This window comes from Pogona vitticeps, chromosome 2, assembly GCF_051106095.1.
Source record: "Pogona vitticeps strain Pit_001003342236 chromosome 2, PviZW2.1, whole genome shotgun sequence".
Lineage (NCBI taxonomy): Eukaryota > Metazoa > Chordata > Lepidosauria > Squamata > Agamidae > Pogona > Pogona vitticeps.
Genome location: NC_135784.1, coordinates 303,527,922 through 303,546,163, shown reverse-complemented (window position 1 = coordinate 303,546,163; position 18,242 = coordinate 303,527,922). Strand labels below are relative to the sequence as shown.

The 18,242-nt window shown below is 41.4% G+C and overlaps 1 protein-coding gene across 8 annotated transcripts in view; it reads right to left on the bottom strand.

Annotated features, from left to right (window-relative positions):
• Positions 1–512: 512 nt before the first annotated feature.
• Positions 513–18,242, bottom strand: part of PIAS2 (protein inhibitor of activated STAT 2) — a 43,249-nt gene continuing 25,519 nt past the window's right edge. For 5 of the 8 annotated variants that reach the window (XM_072992966.2, XM_072992969.2, XM_072992968.2 and 2 more), the window contains 12 exons: positions 18,110–18,194; positions 17,426–17,476; positions 17,225–17,315; positions 16,453–16,587; positions 15,864–15,969; positions 14,690–14,763; positions 13,605–13,765; positions 12,527–12,660; positions 7,030–7,198; positions 5,551–5,690; positions 3,693–3,730; positions 513–2,769 (listed from right to left, as the gene is read on the bottom strand). In XM_072992966.2, coding sequence (XP_072849067.1) covers positions 2,581–2,769; positions 3,693–3,730; positions 5,551–5,690; positions 7,030–7,198; positions 12,527–12,660; positions 13,605–13,765; positions 14,690–14,763; positions 15,864–15,969; positions 16,453–16,587; positions 17,225–17,315; positions 17,426–17,476; positions 18,110–18,194 — 1,373 coding nt within the window. In that variant the 3' untranslated portion in view covers positions 513–2,580. The remainder of the gene's footprint in view (positions 2,770–3,692; positions 3,731–5,550; positions 5,691–7,029; positions 7,199–12,526; positions 12,661–13,604; positions 13,766–14,689; positions 14,764–15,863; positions 15,970–16,452; positions 16,588–17,224; positions 17,316–17,425; positions 17,477–18,109; positions 18,195–18,242) is intronic. The other 3 variants (XM_078384155.1, XM_078384153.1, XM_078384152.1) reach the window with 2 other exon arrangements.

Below are 18,242 nucleotides of genomic sequence, written 5' to 3'. Positions count from 1 at the left end.
ATTAACGAAGACTCAGAACAGAGCCAAATTAAGTTTGCACATGTTTCACAAGGTGGACTACCGATTCCAAGCATTTAAAACAGGTTTCAAACATTTTAAGACACTTAAAAATGAGCGAAAACGGACATCGTTAAGTGAAAATCCCCCATAGAGAACATCGTTAAACGATGAGGAAAATTCCTCCAAGAAATACATCGTTAAGTGAATTCTTCATTAAACGAAGCAATCGCTAAGCGAGGCACCACTGTACACCTGCAAAATATACGCTTGTAAGAGTTGAATCAACATTCTGTAGTGCTGACTTCTATTATGACTTAAAATTTGACTCAGTTTTCCAAAGGTGTATTTTTGCTCTGAAGAGAGGTAAGATAGGTTTCCATTAAGCCATAACACCACATGAATCTTCTCACTTCCGGGCATCTGCCACTACAACACAGCCCATTAAGTGGCTAGACAGTCGTGGGGAAGAATCAATGTCACAAACACTGAAAGAATGCCAAATTAGCAAGAAGCAGGGTCAAAGATTCCAGATAACTTTAATTGGTACAAAATTAGCAAACACAGGGAGAATGGATTCACTGCAAAACCAGTCATATGAGATGCTTATTGGTTTAGGATGGTGAGTAGAAAAAAAGGACAGAATGAAGAAGATAACTATCTGTAGTTATTTAAGTGTTTTTTTTATGTAGACAAGCCACATAGTTAATAAGCATTAAGACTTAGCTCTAGTAACAAAAGATCTATACTGCAGTGAAACTGCAGTTCAGGAACACAACTGGAAAAAAATAAAAATGAGTTACTATAATTTTCAGAACAGGGAGGATCAGTGATGCAGAGAGCAACATATGCAGCAGCACAGAGTCTTTCAATGTTATGGCTCATGTTGCATTTCAGCAGGAGGGATCTAGCTTTTCAGACCCTTAATACACTATTTGAATGTGTTAGTTTAACTACAGGAAGGTACTGGAGGCTTTAAACTGGAAGGTTTAAAGGCCCCCTAAGGCAGAATTGGACAACACCCCCACTGCATGGCCTTTATAGTCTGTTCTAACCACATGAAACCTGTAGTTCCTCCAAAGATAATGTTGCTTCTGCTTTTAAAAACCTTCCAGAAATACCTTTTTGACACTGCATCAATTCAGCAAATTTGCTCGAATCTAACTGTGCGAAACAGTTAACAAAACAAACAAACAAACAAAAACAAAACAAACCATTCACAAATGTTTCTCCCAACTAGGGGAGTCATAGCATGACAAGTCTAGGGCAACATTGGCAGGAATACTACAGATGAAGTTACATTCCAGACAGTTCCTTTTTGTGGGGTGCTCAAGAGTCATGCCCTGATGAAAAATTGTGTGTATGAACCCCACCCATCCCGATTTACAATGGCCTCGGCTGAATCAGGACTCGCCAGATCAGAGTGAAGGCCACCTGTGGTGCTGAAGGCTAATAGACATTAGCCTATTCAGTGGTAGCTTGCCCAACCCAAAATTAACTAAGACACAAGTGTGAGATCCTACCTTACGTCAAGCAATCAAATATGTCCTTGTCATAGCTTGTTTAGGGGAAATGTGGATATATCTGCCTAAGAGCCATTGCCAAAGCAATACAAATTGTACAGTTTTAACAGATTCTAACTCATAATGGGTGCAAAATTTCTGCAGATACAAAATGTGGCATAAATGTGAAATAAGCAGAAACTTAAGACCACGTTCCAATCTGAATCTCGGGTCGTTTTGCAGGCCATTTCCTTCCTCCAAAGAGATGCATAATCCTTTCCTGAAAAGCTAATTACTAGGCTTCGCATTCACATTTTTCTGAACATGTATCAGATACACAAAGCTGAGTTTGCATAGCATTCTTCCCCCACCCCCAAAAAACTTCTTGTGCTTCTATGCACTTGAAACTGAACAGCCTTGGAGCAGCATGAACTTCTAACGCAAAAAAATATTCCATATTTGTGGAAAAGATGATGCGACTGGAGAGGAAAAGGAGAGGCAAACATGAAGTTTAAGCAACAGTTAACTTCACAAGAGTTTCAGCCTCTGCTGAAGATTTATTCCAGGCCCAGTGAAAGTTCCAAAATCCAAGCAAATGCGCATCCTTCCTCTTGTCCTTACACCTGGGATAAACACAGGCTCCTGTCACATTATGGACTAAGTGCTTTTTATTTCTTTTTAAAAATTGGGTGGGTTTACATTATTGCTAAATAGAACAAAATTCCCGTATGGAATCTATCCCAGAATCCACGTAGGAAAGCTGTTTCAGTTTTCTTCATAACAAGTCTGAAGGGAGGAACTGTTCCAAAACAAATCACTTATTCCAAACAGAGAAGAAAAAACACACAAGATGCCTGCAGTAAAATCATTTTTTAAAAAAAATTACAATCCTTCCAGTCAGTTTGCTTCCCCTTGCAGCAGTCATGTCAAGCCAGACATAGAGGGGTAACCAAATCGAAAGCTGCTTCTCCTTCAATAAATACCCAAAATTAAGTCTAAGTGGCGGATGGTCCATGGATTTAAGCACGTGAAGAGTAGCTCTGCATTGTTTCCAGACTGGCCAAATTTGGCCTTTTTTTTTTTAGTCTAAGGAGATGATGTCAGGAATGTTGCTCCCGCTGCTGGTGATAACCGCCGTCTCGCTCCGGCCCGAGGAACTAACGCGAGTGCTGCTCTCGAGGTGGCTGGTGGAGGTAATGATGTTGCCGGGGGTGGTGCTTGTTGGCAATGTCGAGGTGAGACTATCCAAAAACATAGGAGGACAGTACTGCTTGAAACAAACAATGGTGCAGATAAGGCAAAGAGACTAGATGCACAAGAAAAAAAGAAAGAAAAGCACAAGCACCTAGGCTACCCCTGCAAACAAACGACCTAAGGTAAAGGTAAAGGTTCCCCTTGACAATTTGTCCACTCATGTTCGACTCTAGGGGGCAGTGCTCATCTTTTCCAGCCCATGGAGCCAGCATTTGTCCAAAGACAATCTTTCGCGGTCAAGTGGCCAGCACGACTAGACACAGAATGCCGTGACCTTCCCACCGAGGTGGTACCTATTTATCTACTCGCATTCTGCATGCTTTCGAACAGCTAGGTTGGCAGGAGCTGGGACAAGCGACGGGAGCTCACTCCATCGTGTGGAATCAATCTTACGACGGCTGGTCTTCTGACCTTGCAACACAGAGGCTTCTGCAGTTTAACCTGCAGCACCACCACATCCCTAGCTTCTGCTAAAATTTGAGCAATATGCAGAACTTGGAGACGTTACAACTCTCAAGGCCTCCCAGGAGCCATTGTTCCAAAAGATAACTTCAGTTTTTGGCTAGGTGGATACGACACAACGCCCTTAAAAGTCTCAGAAGAAGTAACAGTGGGGCATTATAGATGTTATCTTACCAGAAGTCCCTCAGCGAACAACCTTATGAACTGGGGTGGGCTACAAATGAATCAGGCATTCCTCCAATTAAGAAACCCTTTCCAATGCTTCTATCATTTCTAACACACATGATTCTTGCAAGTTTCAGCGAGAAGTTTAGACATGGATATCGTATGCTGAAGCCCGGGCAAGTTATTTTAATCCTACATAAACTCAGCTTTCCTGATGTTCTTTACAGATTTTCAACTTTTTTTCCCAGTGTAATTTGTGTTTGTAAAGGATGTTAGTAATAAAAGTGGATTACATGCAGACAAGATACTTACCTGTGGATCAACTGGGATTAAAGAAAGAAAATCCAAACCTAGAAAGAAGGGATACGTGCTGCTTTTAGAGAACAGATGCTATTTCATTAAAGGCAACATCAACGGATCAAGTCCACTGTAGCAGTGGGCCAAGTGTAACCTTCCAGCCACTGAACTCCAGCTTCCATCAGCTCTAGCCAGCAAAATTAATGGTGAGTAATACTGCCACTTCTCAGGTGACCGTGTCTGTCTAGGGTGGGCCTCACAAATCCCCACTCAGCAATCTTTGAATCAATAAATCTGTCTCAACCAGATACATCTCCCAGTTCTCAAGCAGGGAATAAGATGTACCCAAATTCCAAAGGACAATGGAAGAGATCAACAGAGTTAAGAACACTTGCTGAATTCTGTAAATCATTTTCGGGTACATAATGGCAAAAATCCTGCGACTTTATGCTATGCAAGGCTAAAGATGTGTCCAGCCAAGGCAATTTTTCAGAAACTAAACATTTACAATTCATCATGGGGAAGCGGTTCAAGTCTTTAATTGGGGGGGGGGGGAGTCTTTAATTTCCTAAAATTGCCCCTGTATATAATTTTATCAGCAACAGACATTTTCAGCAATTAAAGACTCCACTACATTTTGTGGTCCTCAGTGGCTTCCTTACTGTGAAAGGGATCCCAAGAAGGCAAGTGTCCTGCATTTTCTCCTGGACACCAAAACCCAGGCTCTCCCTTCAGAGAGTTCCTGACAGTCTGACACTTGAGTTGTGATTTCCTGGAGAAAGGCTGGGGTGGTAGGCTTCATGGCCTAGGAGAGGTCAAGCAGCCTAATAGAAAAGGAACTCTCAGCAAGCACAAAGCAACTTCTTTTTCTAAGTATTCTCAGAAATGAGAGCTAGCTATGTGTATCACTGGAGAAATCCAAGAACTGAATGGAACTGGGACTTAATTGCACAAGTGTGACTGGCCCATTACCCAGAAGACTTGAGCATACTCAATAGGCAATGATTGATGCTAGAGAAAATGAGGAATGCTTGGCAGGGGAAGAAGGAATGGAAAAAAATAGCCAGAACCTTCAACAGCAGCTTTCTACATTTCAGCATTCTCTTGCTGGACCATGCTTATATACTCTACACAGAACTACAGTTGTTTCTGAACTATGGTCAGCTGAAATACCATTAGCAATGTGTGCCTTCGGGGCACAAGAATGCACTTAACTAAGCAATCAGTAAAAGTCTTGTGTCTTGAGAATGCAGTCGAGTATAGAACAGGCTGTACGTATTTTTAAAACAGAACCCTAGTTGTTGTGCTTGACAGATTTTTTTCCCCCTGAACGTTGAGGTATCTCACTGTACATTTAAGAATGTTAGAATTCAAAGTCTGACCTATACAAGAAAAAAGGCACCCACACATACTGTAGACTGCATCAGCGGAGAAGGAGAATTGAAGCCGAGCCTCCAGACCTTTCCCCAACAGAAATCTCTCTGCTTCCTATCTTACATTTGCCCTGATTACTATGGGGCCTTCCTGAAAGAGCCATCCCTCAAGGAGGTAAGAGGGATGGCTTGCAAAGAGCCTTTTCGGCAGCTGCCCCCAGACTATGGAACGTTCCCCCCCCCCGAGGGAGATTCTGTGCCAGGTCAAAAACCTTCCTGCTTCAGAAGGCTTTTAAATGAAATAATATCAACGGTGGGTCCTGATGGCAATTTTTAGAACACTGTTATTTTTAAATTTTAATTGTTTTAGCTTTTTATTGCATTTAAATTGTTGTAAGCCACCCAGAGACCTTTGGGTAGTGTGGGCATCATATAAATTAAATAAATAATTAATTAATTAATACAATTTGGGGGCAGGGTGAACAGTCACGTTTACCTACCCGGCAAGTCCGATGAAATACTTGATATTGGCGGATGATGGAATGGTACAGGGAAGTCCGATAATGATGGTGGAATAGCAGTAGGATCCACTGTGCTCACACCAGGAACACGTACAGTAGATGGCTGAAACATCAGCACCCTGTCGGGGGAGGAGAGGCGACACCAGTAAAAAGCTAGAAGGGATCCAACAGTGGCCTGGAAGGAGAACCACAGTGCTTCCGTAACGAGTCCCTAGAATCTCTTCTCTCTTGCATTCTTAAAAATCTGGATTTCTATTTTGCTAATATATAAAGCACCTCCTAACGGCTTACAAAATAACCCCACCCATACACACTATAGCTAAAACAGAATCCAATCACTTAACAGCCGATAACACATCCCCAGCTTGTCTAAAACCCTTCGTGCACACTGACTTTCAAAAGCAGCTGAAACTTAAGCCATCGCTTATGCTAGCACAGTGGTCCTTAACCTTGGGTTACTCAGGTGTTTTTGGACTGCAAGTCCCAGAAGCCTTCACCACCAGCTGTGCTGGCTGGGGTTTCTGGGAGTTGCAGTTCAAAAACACCTGAGTAACCCAAGGTTAAGAACCACTGTGCTAGCACACTGACAGAAGCCAGCACTAGAGATTTAACACATCATCACCACACAGCAAAAGCCGCTGGGGGTGCAGCACTGATGAGATGGACAAACCTCATGCCACAGACCCAATAAACATGCCCTAGTGAAAATATGAATGCCACACCTAGGGAGAATTTTACACCTTCCTCCCACCTACATTTCACACAGAAAGTGGCAAGCAGCAGAAAGATGGCAGGAAGTTCTCCATTGTCCAGAGGTAAATTTAGCAAATCTTCCTAATATTCAGCATCATTCTCCATGGAGCAGTGCCTCCCAATCTTGGGTAACCCAAGAGTTCTTGAACTGCAATTCCCAGAAGCCTTCACCGCTGGTTGTGCTGGCCAAGGTTTCTGGGAGTCCCAGTCCACAAATACCAGGGATACCCATGGTTGGGAACCACTCCCCCAGGAGCATTTAGACCTAGGACAGAAATTTCTTTCCTTCATGGAATCAGCTGTAAATCTGGGGTACAAAGGAAAGGCTGAATCCAAGCACAACCCTATTCTTATGCAAGAAATTGTCTGACTGTCCGCCACCGAAAAGGGCCCTACTCTTATCAACATAGAAACAGTTCTACTGGGGCTTTTCCAATCTTGTTTCCCAGAGCAGCCACACAGGAGGACATCCCAGAAATGCCAACCACCTGCCCTGCAAAGCTCAGGGAGCAAGGCATGAAGGCAACAAGATTGGCTACTGTAACTCAGCAACTTGCATTCAGAGGTAGATCTTCTACTAGAAGGACTTCACATAGCTCTAGGCTAGGTGCTTCAAGTTACCAACTTGAAGAAATAAAGCCCTGACATTCAGATTCATCCATGAGCTTCGACAGAGAACATCATAATATTAGGAGATCGACAAACCCTTTGGTCGGACTTGCTTGTGTGTCAGACATATAAATGCATTTCCTTTTGGGAGGAGCATCTTCCTCTTCATCAGACGAACTCTCCACGGTAAGGTCAATGACATCAACTTTCTTCTTGCTGACCTCACTGATGGGTGTGGAGCATGGTTTGGTGACCACGCTAGAGCCTGGAAAGAGCACAGTCGATAAAGACAGCTATGGCAAATTGTGAACTAGAGAAGAGGGTGGTGCACTGCTCTAGGGATGGCTAGGCACCCAACTTATTTCTACTGAAATCTACAATACTGCAAATAGGACATTCAAAGCTATCGGTCCAGATAGGCGGGGTATAAATCAAATAAATAAATAAATAAATAAATAAATAAATAAATAAATAAATAAATAAATAAATAAATAAATAAATAAATAAATAAATAAATAAATAAACAAACAAACAAACAAACAAACAAATTCAGCAACAGTCCAAGTTACAGCAGACTGTTGAAATGGATGAGAATTTCCATGCAAGTTTCACTTCTTTCAAAGGGTCTACTCTGGGTAGATTTAACAGTGGAATTAGGCTTAATGTTTTTATTCTTTATGGCAGCCTAGTGAACAAACAATTTTTGAATAAAAGTTGTTGTCCTGTTTTTTTTTCAGAATATTATAAGCTATACAGAGACCTGATCATTTAAAACATAGCATCAAGCAGCAAGGCAGAAGCTGTGGACCTAAATCACTATTTCTTCTGCATTATACAGGGCAGCAGACAAAGTGTCAAAAGGGACACTGAAAGTCCACAGCCTCTATTCAATCGGGGCCTAATTTAATCAGATTCAAGGATGACCAGGAAGAAATAAAGTCCCCTGTCTGGAAGACTAACACAAAGTTTACCAATTACAATGACAGCCAAGAGCCTAAAGCTAATAGGTAGAGTGACAGGAAAGGCCCACTGGAGCTTTCAACTAGAGTACGTATTAAAATATTCATCCCTACACTGTGCTCTGCTTTGGCAAGCTGAAGAATTCAGAACAAACTTTAAAAACAAGAACATAACTCTTACATACGTGTGTATTTTTTCATGTCAACTACTGTCACCTATATCAGTGGTTCTTAACCTTTGTTACTCGGATGTTTTTGAACTGCAACTCCCAGAAACCCCAGCCAGCACAGTTGGTGGTGAAGGCCTCTGGGAGTTGCAGTCCAAAACTCCTGAGTAACCCAAGGTTAAGAACCAGTGACCTATATGATCACCAAAGGCACCAGAAAGAGCCAGGAGGTGAGGTTGAGGAGCCTAACGCCGAGGGAGGCCCGGAAGGAGAAGACAAGAAATCGGGCCTTCTCGGCGGTGGCTCCTCGCCTCTGGAACAATCTCCCTCCTGAGATTCGCGGGTCTCCCTCGCTGGGTATCTTTAAGAAACAATTGAAGACATGGATGTTTGGGCAGGCCTTTCCATCATATTCCTCTTGACCTCCTTCTTCCCTCTTTACTGTTTCTGTTTTGCACTCTATATAATGTATTGTAGTGTTTTTACTAATTAGAATTGATTATTTATATTGTTATTGTATTTTATTGTTGTTAGCCGCCTAGAGTGGTCCTCACCTACCAGATAGGTGGGGTATAAATTAAAAAAAAAGAGAGAGAGAGAATCTGCAACCCAGTAGCATTGCTCTTTACGACCTGTAAATCCGTTTTTAATTCTGGTCCTTCTTCAGAACTCCTAATGAGGACCCCCAGAGAACTCCTTGTTGCCTATGAAAGGGGGAAGACTGTAAATGGACAATTCCTCCTAGTTCAGCCTAGTAGTACTTTCCTTTATGAAGAGCACCCCAGTGCTTTACCACTGGCTGGAGTGATGCAGGAAGAAAAAAAAACACTACATACGTTTCTTGTTGCCATATACAGGGTATCTGGGGGTCATTTTATTCTTTCTATTTTGCTGGAGTAACTCTCACCCAATTTCAACACTACAGACATGCTTTTATAGTAAGACACGCAACTCCACAGTTATCCAGAGAATAGCTAAGACAGAAAGTGAAGACTCTTTGGTGTGTATGTTATGTTTCATCTCTGTGGAGTATGGTACAAAAGTATGCACCTAGAGTTCATTAAAAGGTTTAAGAGCAGACAACAGCCACTGGTTGCAAGGATGGGGACTGGGTGCCTAATATACATTAACAAGAGCAAACCTTTATAGTTGTGGACTAGTGTTCTTTTCTCAGTAGGAGCGTGGACAATGTATGAGAGCTTGGATGAGAAGAGTTGTTGAGCCATATGAGAGGGAATGTGCTTTATAACAATCTCCTCTCAGCTGCCATGTCTGCAGAGGAACAGACGTCTTAACGAGGAGGGCTTCTAAACATATCTGTCACGTTGCCAACCTAGCTGCTATCACAGATTGGAGTGTTTGCTGACAGATGCATCTGTGCTGGAATGGGACGGAAGCAGAACTGAGAAGCGTTTGTTCAACTGCGCTGCAGCAGTGCTTTAATAACCTAGCAATGGTGAAAGTTCAAAAATCCTCCTCCCTGCCCTGCCCCTGCCAAGGCACAAGAGAAGGGTACACACTGTCTGAACATGGATGAGCGCTGAGTATCTATTCTAACTGTTCCTGCCGTTAAGAAAGAGAGTGACCAGGAGGGGAAAAATATTGAGAGAGGCTTTAGCAAAGCCTGCAGTAATGTGTGCAGTCTCCATGAAGGGAACTGGAGGGTCCATCAGGGAGGTTCCATGAAACAATTTTCAAACATGCAGGTGTATGCTAAAATGACCTCATTTCTGCTTTAGAGAGAGAACAGATGAGAGCCAATATGTATCTCCATAGTATGTGATGCCTGAACACTCTCTGCAGGCCTGCTTTCTTTTATGCCATCTAGCAAAGGTTTTTTTTTCCATTAGCTTCCTGGATGTGTAAAATGGATTGTTTTCTGGCACAGAGCAGGGTGTTTACAATAAGTTCTTCCATTATATTTTCATTTCATCAAGATGTAGTCATCGTTGGGCAAAGTAACAAATTGGTCTCTGCTTCAGTTTGGCTGCAAAGGGACTATATGCAACTCCTGGTATTAGGCAGACGGTCTCCAAGAACCAAGGTCTCCTTGGCTAGACTGGAGCTAACAAGATGCCCCGTTTCTTCTGCACCAGGGCTGGGATTCAGTACCACTAATATGGCTGATGACACTTAAGTTTTATTTTTCCTTTCATTTTAAATCCAGGGAAACTGTTTCAGCTCTGAAAGGATTTCCAGTATCAGTAATAGGCTTGACAAGAATAAACAAACAGATGCTTCCATCCAGGTAAGGCATAGGTGCTTCTGGACAGGTAGATCAGGGAACAGGGGCTCAACCTGTGCTCAAAAGGGGCTTAGGCTTCTCTTGAAGGCTCGGATTCAGAGTCTGGATGAATTCCTGGATTCCCAAGTTTGGGTGGCAGCCAAGAGGACATGCGCGTAATTAAAAGAAACGCACCAGTGCTGCTCATTCTTGAAGATGTCTGCTCTGGCCACAGTGACATATCCCTTAGCAACCTCCTGTCTGCATTCCTGTAAAATTCTGTACCATCGGGGCTGCTTTTAGAAAGTGTTCAGAAATCGCCCAAGGGGGCCCAAGACGTTGTGGCCAGGCTCCTAAACGGGGAAAACCAACATTACTCGCTACAACAGTTTAACCTGCTACCGGTCTCTTTATGGACTCAGTTCAAAGTGTTCTCCTAAAAAGTCCTAGATGACTAGAGTCGAGGCTATCTTAAGGATTTTATCTCCTCATATGAGCCTCCTTGGATTTTAATATCTACGTGGGAGGCTCTCCTCTTCATCCCATCGCCATCAGACATGCCAAGTGAAGACATGTGAGAGGACATTTTCAAGCTAGTCCCCTCCCTATGCCAGCAAGCAAAGACCTATGTCCATTTAAAAAAACAAAAAACAAAAAGACAACTAATAAAATGAAATGGGGCACCAAGTGAGTTTCCTATAGCCAAATATACATACGACATGATATTACCAGCAGAAACCAACGATAGCTTGAAATGACTACTGAGGAAGGTTAAAGAAGGAAGTACAAAAGCAAGACTACAGAAAAATTCTGTAACATTGGCCAAAATGGTTGAAAATTTTCTGTACCACACTTCAAACTTTAATCAAAATAGAGACTGTGGCCCAGAAATCATAATTATGTAACTTGGAAGGACAACTACAAAGGAACAAGAGAAGTGGATGTGTTTCTGGAGACCAAGGCCAAGATCACACATACTATAGTATTGCAATTACTACAGAAGGATGTGAAAGCTGGGCAATAAAAAAAGCTGACAGGAAAAAAAATAATTTAATTGAAGTCTGGTGTAAAAGGGAGTTTTCAGATACAAACAGAAAAACTTATTTTTCCCCAGAAAAACGAGCATCATATATATTCGAGTATAAGCTGACCCGAATATAAGCTGAGGAACCGAATTTTACCACAAAAACTAGGAAAACCTATTGACTCGAGTATAAGCCGAGGGTGGAAAATACAGCAGCTACTGGTAAATTTCAAAAATAAAAATAGATACCAATATACATTAATTGAGGCATCAGTACGTTAAATGCTTTTGAAGATACTGTCCTTCTGAGCTGCAAGACACACTTCACTGCCTGCGGAGGGAGGACTCATACCGGATGCTGCACTTATCTACTGCTGCGTAACAAGATGGAGGGAGACGGAGGATGGAGGAGGAAGGTGGGTACATAGAATATGCAGGAGGAGGGTGGGAGTGTCCTGGAAGCGGAAATGCAGTGTACTTAACCCGGGTCATTGGACCACCCACAGAGGCTGCAGGCACCTGCAGATGAGCGGGGGAGACCACAGAACACCCGCACTGCAGGGGAGAACATGTAATTTTGACACTGACTTTGAGTATAAACTGAGGGGGTGCTTTTTCAGCAAAAAAAAAATTGTGCAGAAAAACCAGGCTTATACTCGAGTATATACAGTTAAGTGGGGTGTATATCAAAGCAAGTCTGAACTTTTCATTGGAAGCAAAAGAAACTACATTGAGGCTATCGTACTTCGGGCACATCTAGTACGACATAACTCACTAGAAAAGCCAATAATGCTGTGAAAAACTGAAAGTAGTAGGAAAAGAAGACCTAAGATGAGATGGATTGACTTTTAAAAAATCACACCTTTTAGCTCATAAGACTGGAATAAAGCTGTTAATGATAGGACTTTTTTGAGGCTGTCAATTCACAGGATTGCGTTAGGTCAGAAGAACGTGATAGCAGGCAACAACAGGAAGAGGAAAAGAAGATTGGAAATAATGGGCCTGACAGCGTTTACCCCTGGGAGATGAAATATTGCATTCAGCAATGAAACAGGCTCAGGAAGGAACTGAGACCAGCCTGCTTGAGGGGGAAAGGTTGCCTCTTTCTAGTCTTACATGACTGTCTTTTCAGCAAGTATAAGGAGTACAATCCTTGCCTGGATATCCTTCCACACCAACCCCCAAAAGAGGTTCACAACCTCAGCCCCAAAGGACTTACTTTCCATTTTGGCACACTGTGGGCCAACCACCTTCAGAGCCTCCTTCTTTGGCCTCATAGGGCACCACGAACCATCCTCCTGGAATTTAATCTCGTCCACATCTGAACATTCATTTAGAATTTCCATAAAGAGCCTGTAAAACAGCATTGCATCTACCAGTTTGTTTCCAATAATTGTTCTCATAATGCTTTTGAAAGATGTTTCCCTTCCAAAGGAGTTAGAGCATCCTCCTCTTTTTAGTCCACAAACTATTTTCCTCATGAGATGTTGCTAGCATTATAACCTACTGACACTCATCCTCTGGTTGGGCATTAATGATGGATTCTGGAGTATCTTTAGTCCAGTACACACAGAGTCTGTCCTAATGTTTATTTTATCAGGGGAAAGCCAACCACATTGAAAGGAATTTTGAATAGATTTCATTAACGTCTTCTTTTAGATCTTTAACACTGACATTTTATATCTGGGTGTCACAAGCAATGCTAAATAATATTTTAAAAATATTCAGGAGGCAAACACTACATTTTAAAAGTACCATGAAAAGCTCCACCTTCTATGTGGTTATATCTAAATTGGGATCATCTGACAATATGTAGTTAATTTGCCCGTGGAATTACTTTCTTAACAGGAGCAAGCTCAACACCATCAGTTAACTACATGTCATCACACCTTACAGTCTCTTACAGCCAACCACAGATTTTCATATGGACTAAAAATTATTCAATGCAGTCTAAAACCTTAGAAGCCAACTGGTAGTTTAAAATATTATAAGCCTGTTGCCAACGACACTTTAGACCTAGCCAGATGTAATGACGGTGATCACTTAACCATGGCTGACAAAGACAGAATGTGTTGTAGGATACAAGATCCTAGATTCAAACTACCTAACAGATTTCAAGTGTGGACTTAAGATGAATCCATTGTGGCTCTGAGTTGCTAAATGCACCCCAAAAATTTTTACAAATTGCTTCTTCCTTATACAGATACTGCTATGAATTCACTAAATACTGCAGCTGCTCTTACAGTTTTAGGAGTGTAGTTATTCTCCCAAAGGAAACCATTGTCTTGTTTTCTTACCCATCTAAGATGAGACTCTCATAAGCAGCTTTCTTGTCACACACAGGACAGATCCAGGTGGGCTTCTTTTCATTCATTTGTAGATAGAGAGCAGCATCGAAACACTGCAGATGGGTACAAGTACCGGCACGGCATGGAATTGTCAGCCTCATTTTCCCCAGCTATAGACCAGGTCAGGTAAAAAAGGACAGACAGGGGAGCAGGAAAGGGGGGGGGGCAGAGAAAGGAACAAGATGACTTTGTTTTAAAAGGACAAGACAATGCCTTGCTCAGAAGAAGCAGAGGTCACCACACCCAGCAATCTACGACGTTGGCCTGTAAGAGGGAAGGCCTCTTAGAGAAGCTGCAAATGCTTCCTTCATCCAGTCCCATCCAAGTTGCAGCATTCCTGCCTGGTAATTAAAGATTGCCTTCCATGAGACTCCAGATAAGAAAGGTTGCAGTCATAGAACTTCCTGCTTAGAAGGACTGGTATTGCATTGGAAAACCACATTAACACAGACTGCACTGTAAAACTATGTGGAGAAGAGGTGCCTGCATACTTTACAGGCCTTCTAAGTGCCTTAATATATTATCTTGATTTACATACTCAATGTCCTTTCTTGCTGCACAGAGGCTACCGTTCACAACATCTGAGAGCTGCTGCCATGCAAATCAATAGGATAGGATTATGAACAAAAGCTGCATTAACACTGATTCACTCAACTGAGTACTCTGTATTCTGACTAGAAGCAGCTTCCAGGATCTCCAAGAGTTATTTCAAGCCCTGTATTCAAATCCACCTTCAAGAAGAGATGTCACAGCATGCAACACAGACATTCTACATGTAAAGTGTGCCTAGTACAGGGCTCTGACATCCTCCACCTGAAAGTTTTGCTCAGCAGCTTGTTACACTAAACATCATATGCAGTTTCTAATTTCTTCAACATGAGATGCAGTACCTTCTTAATAACCCTTTCTATTTTTGTGGACTCTGAATTACATGCTCAAAGAAAATATTCCATTATAAGTATGCCAACTATATATATATTTTGCCCGCCTCAGATTTCCCTCTAAGTCCATGGCATTTCTTCAGCTTTACTTACAGGACACATAAGTGATACCCTCAGGCTGGTAGTGGCGATTTCACTATCTGGGTCAGCTGTGAGTTTTTCTTTAACTTTTAAAAAAGAGAGAAATTTGAAATATAGAATTACTGCTATCTACAACAGCACTGTTCTTTCAAACACTATAATTGAAAACAATAAATGGAACAAACTATAACATTTTCAGGCTACAGTATCTAAAAGACCAACTTTACAAATTTACTACTGGATTCCCAGCAAAAATACACTTACTGTATCAAGGCTGTGATGCTTCTGAAAATCTACAGAGCTGCTACCTCTCTCCTGTTCAGGAGGAGTGAAAGATCAAAGGTTTAAACCGAGGGAATACTCAGTGCTAGAAATGGCAGCCGCCACATATAAGTGCCACCAAGAACAGTCATGCACAATTATCCACCTAGCTAGTGTCTGGCACAAGTCCAGACTCTTCTGCCAATGGGCATGCAAAACTGAAAATCCACAGCTGAAGCATCAGGCTTAAGACTATTAAAAAGACTTCTTCCCAACAGTAAATTCTTGAGCTTTCAATAAATTATTTTTTAATAGAATACATAGCAGTCGTCTGCCTTGTATGAAAAGCATCAGAACTAATGACAAAGATAACTCACTAAGAAAGGATTTAATGATGTAAGATTAGCACTTTATTTGAAGAAAGTTCATCTGGCATCTGTGTTTATATTTTACAGTTAATACAGCTGAAATTAACATACCTGGCTTTACCACCTTCCTTATTTTATCCACATTATCGTGTGAGTTAAACTGGCCTAAGAAAAAGTATGTGGCCCAAGGGCACACATTAGTCTCCGTTACTGAATCTGCAATTGTATCCCCACCCCACTCCCTGGGCTCACTTTTCAAACTGTAACCACAACAACTTGTGAGTCATTTGATTAGTGATCAAATATTGCCAAGTCCTTCAGCAAACCAACAGAAAACTTTTCAATCCCATTAGATTTTGAAGTAGTCCCACTTAAAAAAAATTTTTTTTTCTAGGCTTTGCTCATATTCTGTGCCTCCTTCAATTTAATCACAGAGGGCCATAGGAACTACTCTAACAAGGAGCGACCCAATTGCTTGGAGAACGCATGCTAGAAAAATATATAAAACTTATCACTAAAAGAGAGAAGAATAAAAAAGCAAGAATCATTCTACTCACTTAGTGCCCGGGAATGATCAGGGTTTCGAATACCTTTCATTTTTAGCCTCTGTAGCAACATTGCTGAAGTAAGCTGCCGTACAAGATACACAGACATTGAGTAGTTCTAAAGGGACGCAAGAAAAAGCATATCAGAAGGAGAAGCTGCCGAAACAAGGCTGAATATGAAGAGCAGTAAATTTTTATATACAGTGGACACGAAACACTGTAAACCAGAGCAAAATAAATAAATACCGGGGGGGGGGATCAGAAACACACTACAGCGGTGCCTCGCTAGACAATTGCCTCACGGGATGAAAAACCCGCAAGCGATTGGTTTTTGCGATCACTATGGTGCCTCGCAAGACATTTTTTCTATGACCATGCTTTGCAAGACTTTTTCTTTTAGATCGATGCTTCGCAAGACTTTTTTTTTGAGACCGATACATAGGGAACCTCACAAGACGATTTTTTCACAAGACAACAATTTTCGCGGAACAAATTAAAATCGTCTTGCGAGGCACCACTGTACTTATGTGCTTACCCTCCAGCATAAGCTTGCATTCTTTTAAATAAAGACCTTTTATAGCACAAAGAGCTTTCCATTTACCTTTCCAATTTCAGATGCCCATGAAATAGAGATCTGGTTCGGCACTGCAGAAGATAGCCTGACTAAAGATGTAATGTTCAAAGGGCGTCCAGGTCTCTTTTGCTCAATCCCATTTTTGGGTGGTGGAGCATACCCCTGAAAAGCAAGGGGAAATAGTGTTCTTTTCCATTTGCATGTCTTTTTAATTGGGGACGGCTGCCAAAGCCAGCCAGCCAGTTACAGTGAAGTGGGACACATCTACCTAAAATTAAGTATGGAAAGGGTCCCACTGACTTTAACAGAAGAGTTCAGCAGGCAGTATACAATCAGTTTGTCTACTGAGACAAATGGTACTGCTTCAGAGTTGACCTGAATATGCCCTGAAGGGAGTTAAGGTCCAGTCCCACATGTCTACTCCAACTCAGCCAACTGCATTCAGTGAAGCTTACTTTAAGCATGAACACAAAAGATTGCAACCTTTTTATTGCAATCCTATACATATCTAGTCATAAGAAAGCTGTTTTGAGCCCATTAGGACTTATGTCCTGCTGTATAAATCACTTGACTTTTGTAGTGCATTCACAGACTTCTACAGATGCAAATATTACAATGATTTACTTCCATAGTCTTTGTAACATTAAAGGGATTCAATGTCACTGCATTAATCTTAGGGGCATTTAGATGCAAAACTGTGTGGCACAGGACACTTGAGATTAACTTTTGGCTGGAAACTCAGGATTACAAAAAGTTTTATTTCAAGAAAAAATCCTACTGAAAAATTTCATTATCTTACCGGCAATGGAAAGAGTTTCCCATTTACTTTTATGCACAAGCTACTAGGATAATTGTCTTCTTGAGGGCAGCTTGTTTCTGCCAGGCATAACCTATTGCAGAAAAAAAATCTTGTTAAATGTGTACATAAATGTTAAGTTATAATGTGCTCCAATTTAAACAGGCACGTTTTAACACATTATTGGAAAGAAGTTTAAGTCACCTCAGCTGAACTTGCACAGTGTAATCCCTTCTCCCTCCTGGCAAGAAGTCCCTGTTGTACAAAAAAAGGAGAAATTAGACAATATTAAGATTTAACAGGCTCTCTAAACTTCTGCTTTGTGATACCGCCTGAATATATAAGTCCTTCCAGCAAGGAGTGGAAGCTGTTTGGAAAAATACAACCCATCTTCACAGTTGCAGATACAAACCTGCAAACAGGCTAGCAAACATACGCTGAAGAATTAAGTATCAGAAGCAGGAAAATCAAATTCATAAATCTTCCCAACTCATTACTGTTAGGTCTATTTACTGTATCTGCAGCTTATGTGCAATATAAAGGTCCATCATGAACTGTCATTCCCTCCGTTCTTATAAATTACAAGCAACTCAATGTAATTCATAATATTCTTATACACAGTCATTTCTGAAACTTTGCCCTTTCTTACTCTCTTGACGTAACCAAATAAAAATATATTTACTTTACAAGACTGATATGGCAAAACACGGGGAAAAAACTTTGTCTTCAGTTTTCAGCATGCCAGTTTCCCAACAAACATCTACCACTTTCCTCATATGAAAAACAAGATGTCTAAAGGGGCTACTTCCAAGGTTCCACTTCCCTGCAATTCTGCCAAAGAAAAATCAACCAAGTTATATGTGAGGAAGTTAAGACCTAACTCATTACCTGGAAATGCAGATTTCTCTGACTTGCTGAGGTGTTAAAGCAAAGATAAAGAACTTCTCTTGAAACCTCTGAATACTGCTCTGTACTGGAGACACACAAAGAAAAGGTTATTCACTGATGAAGTTCAGAGACT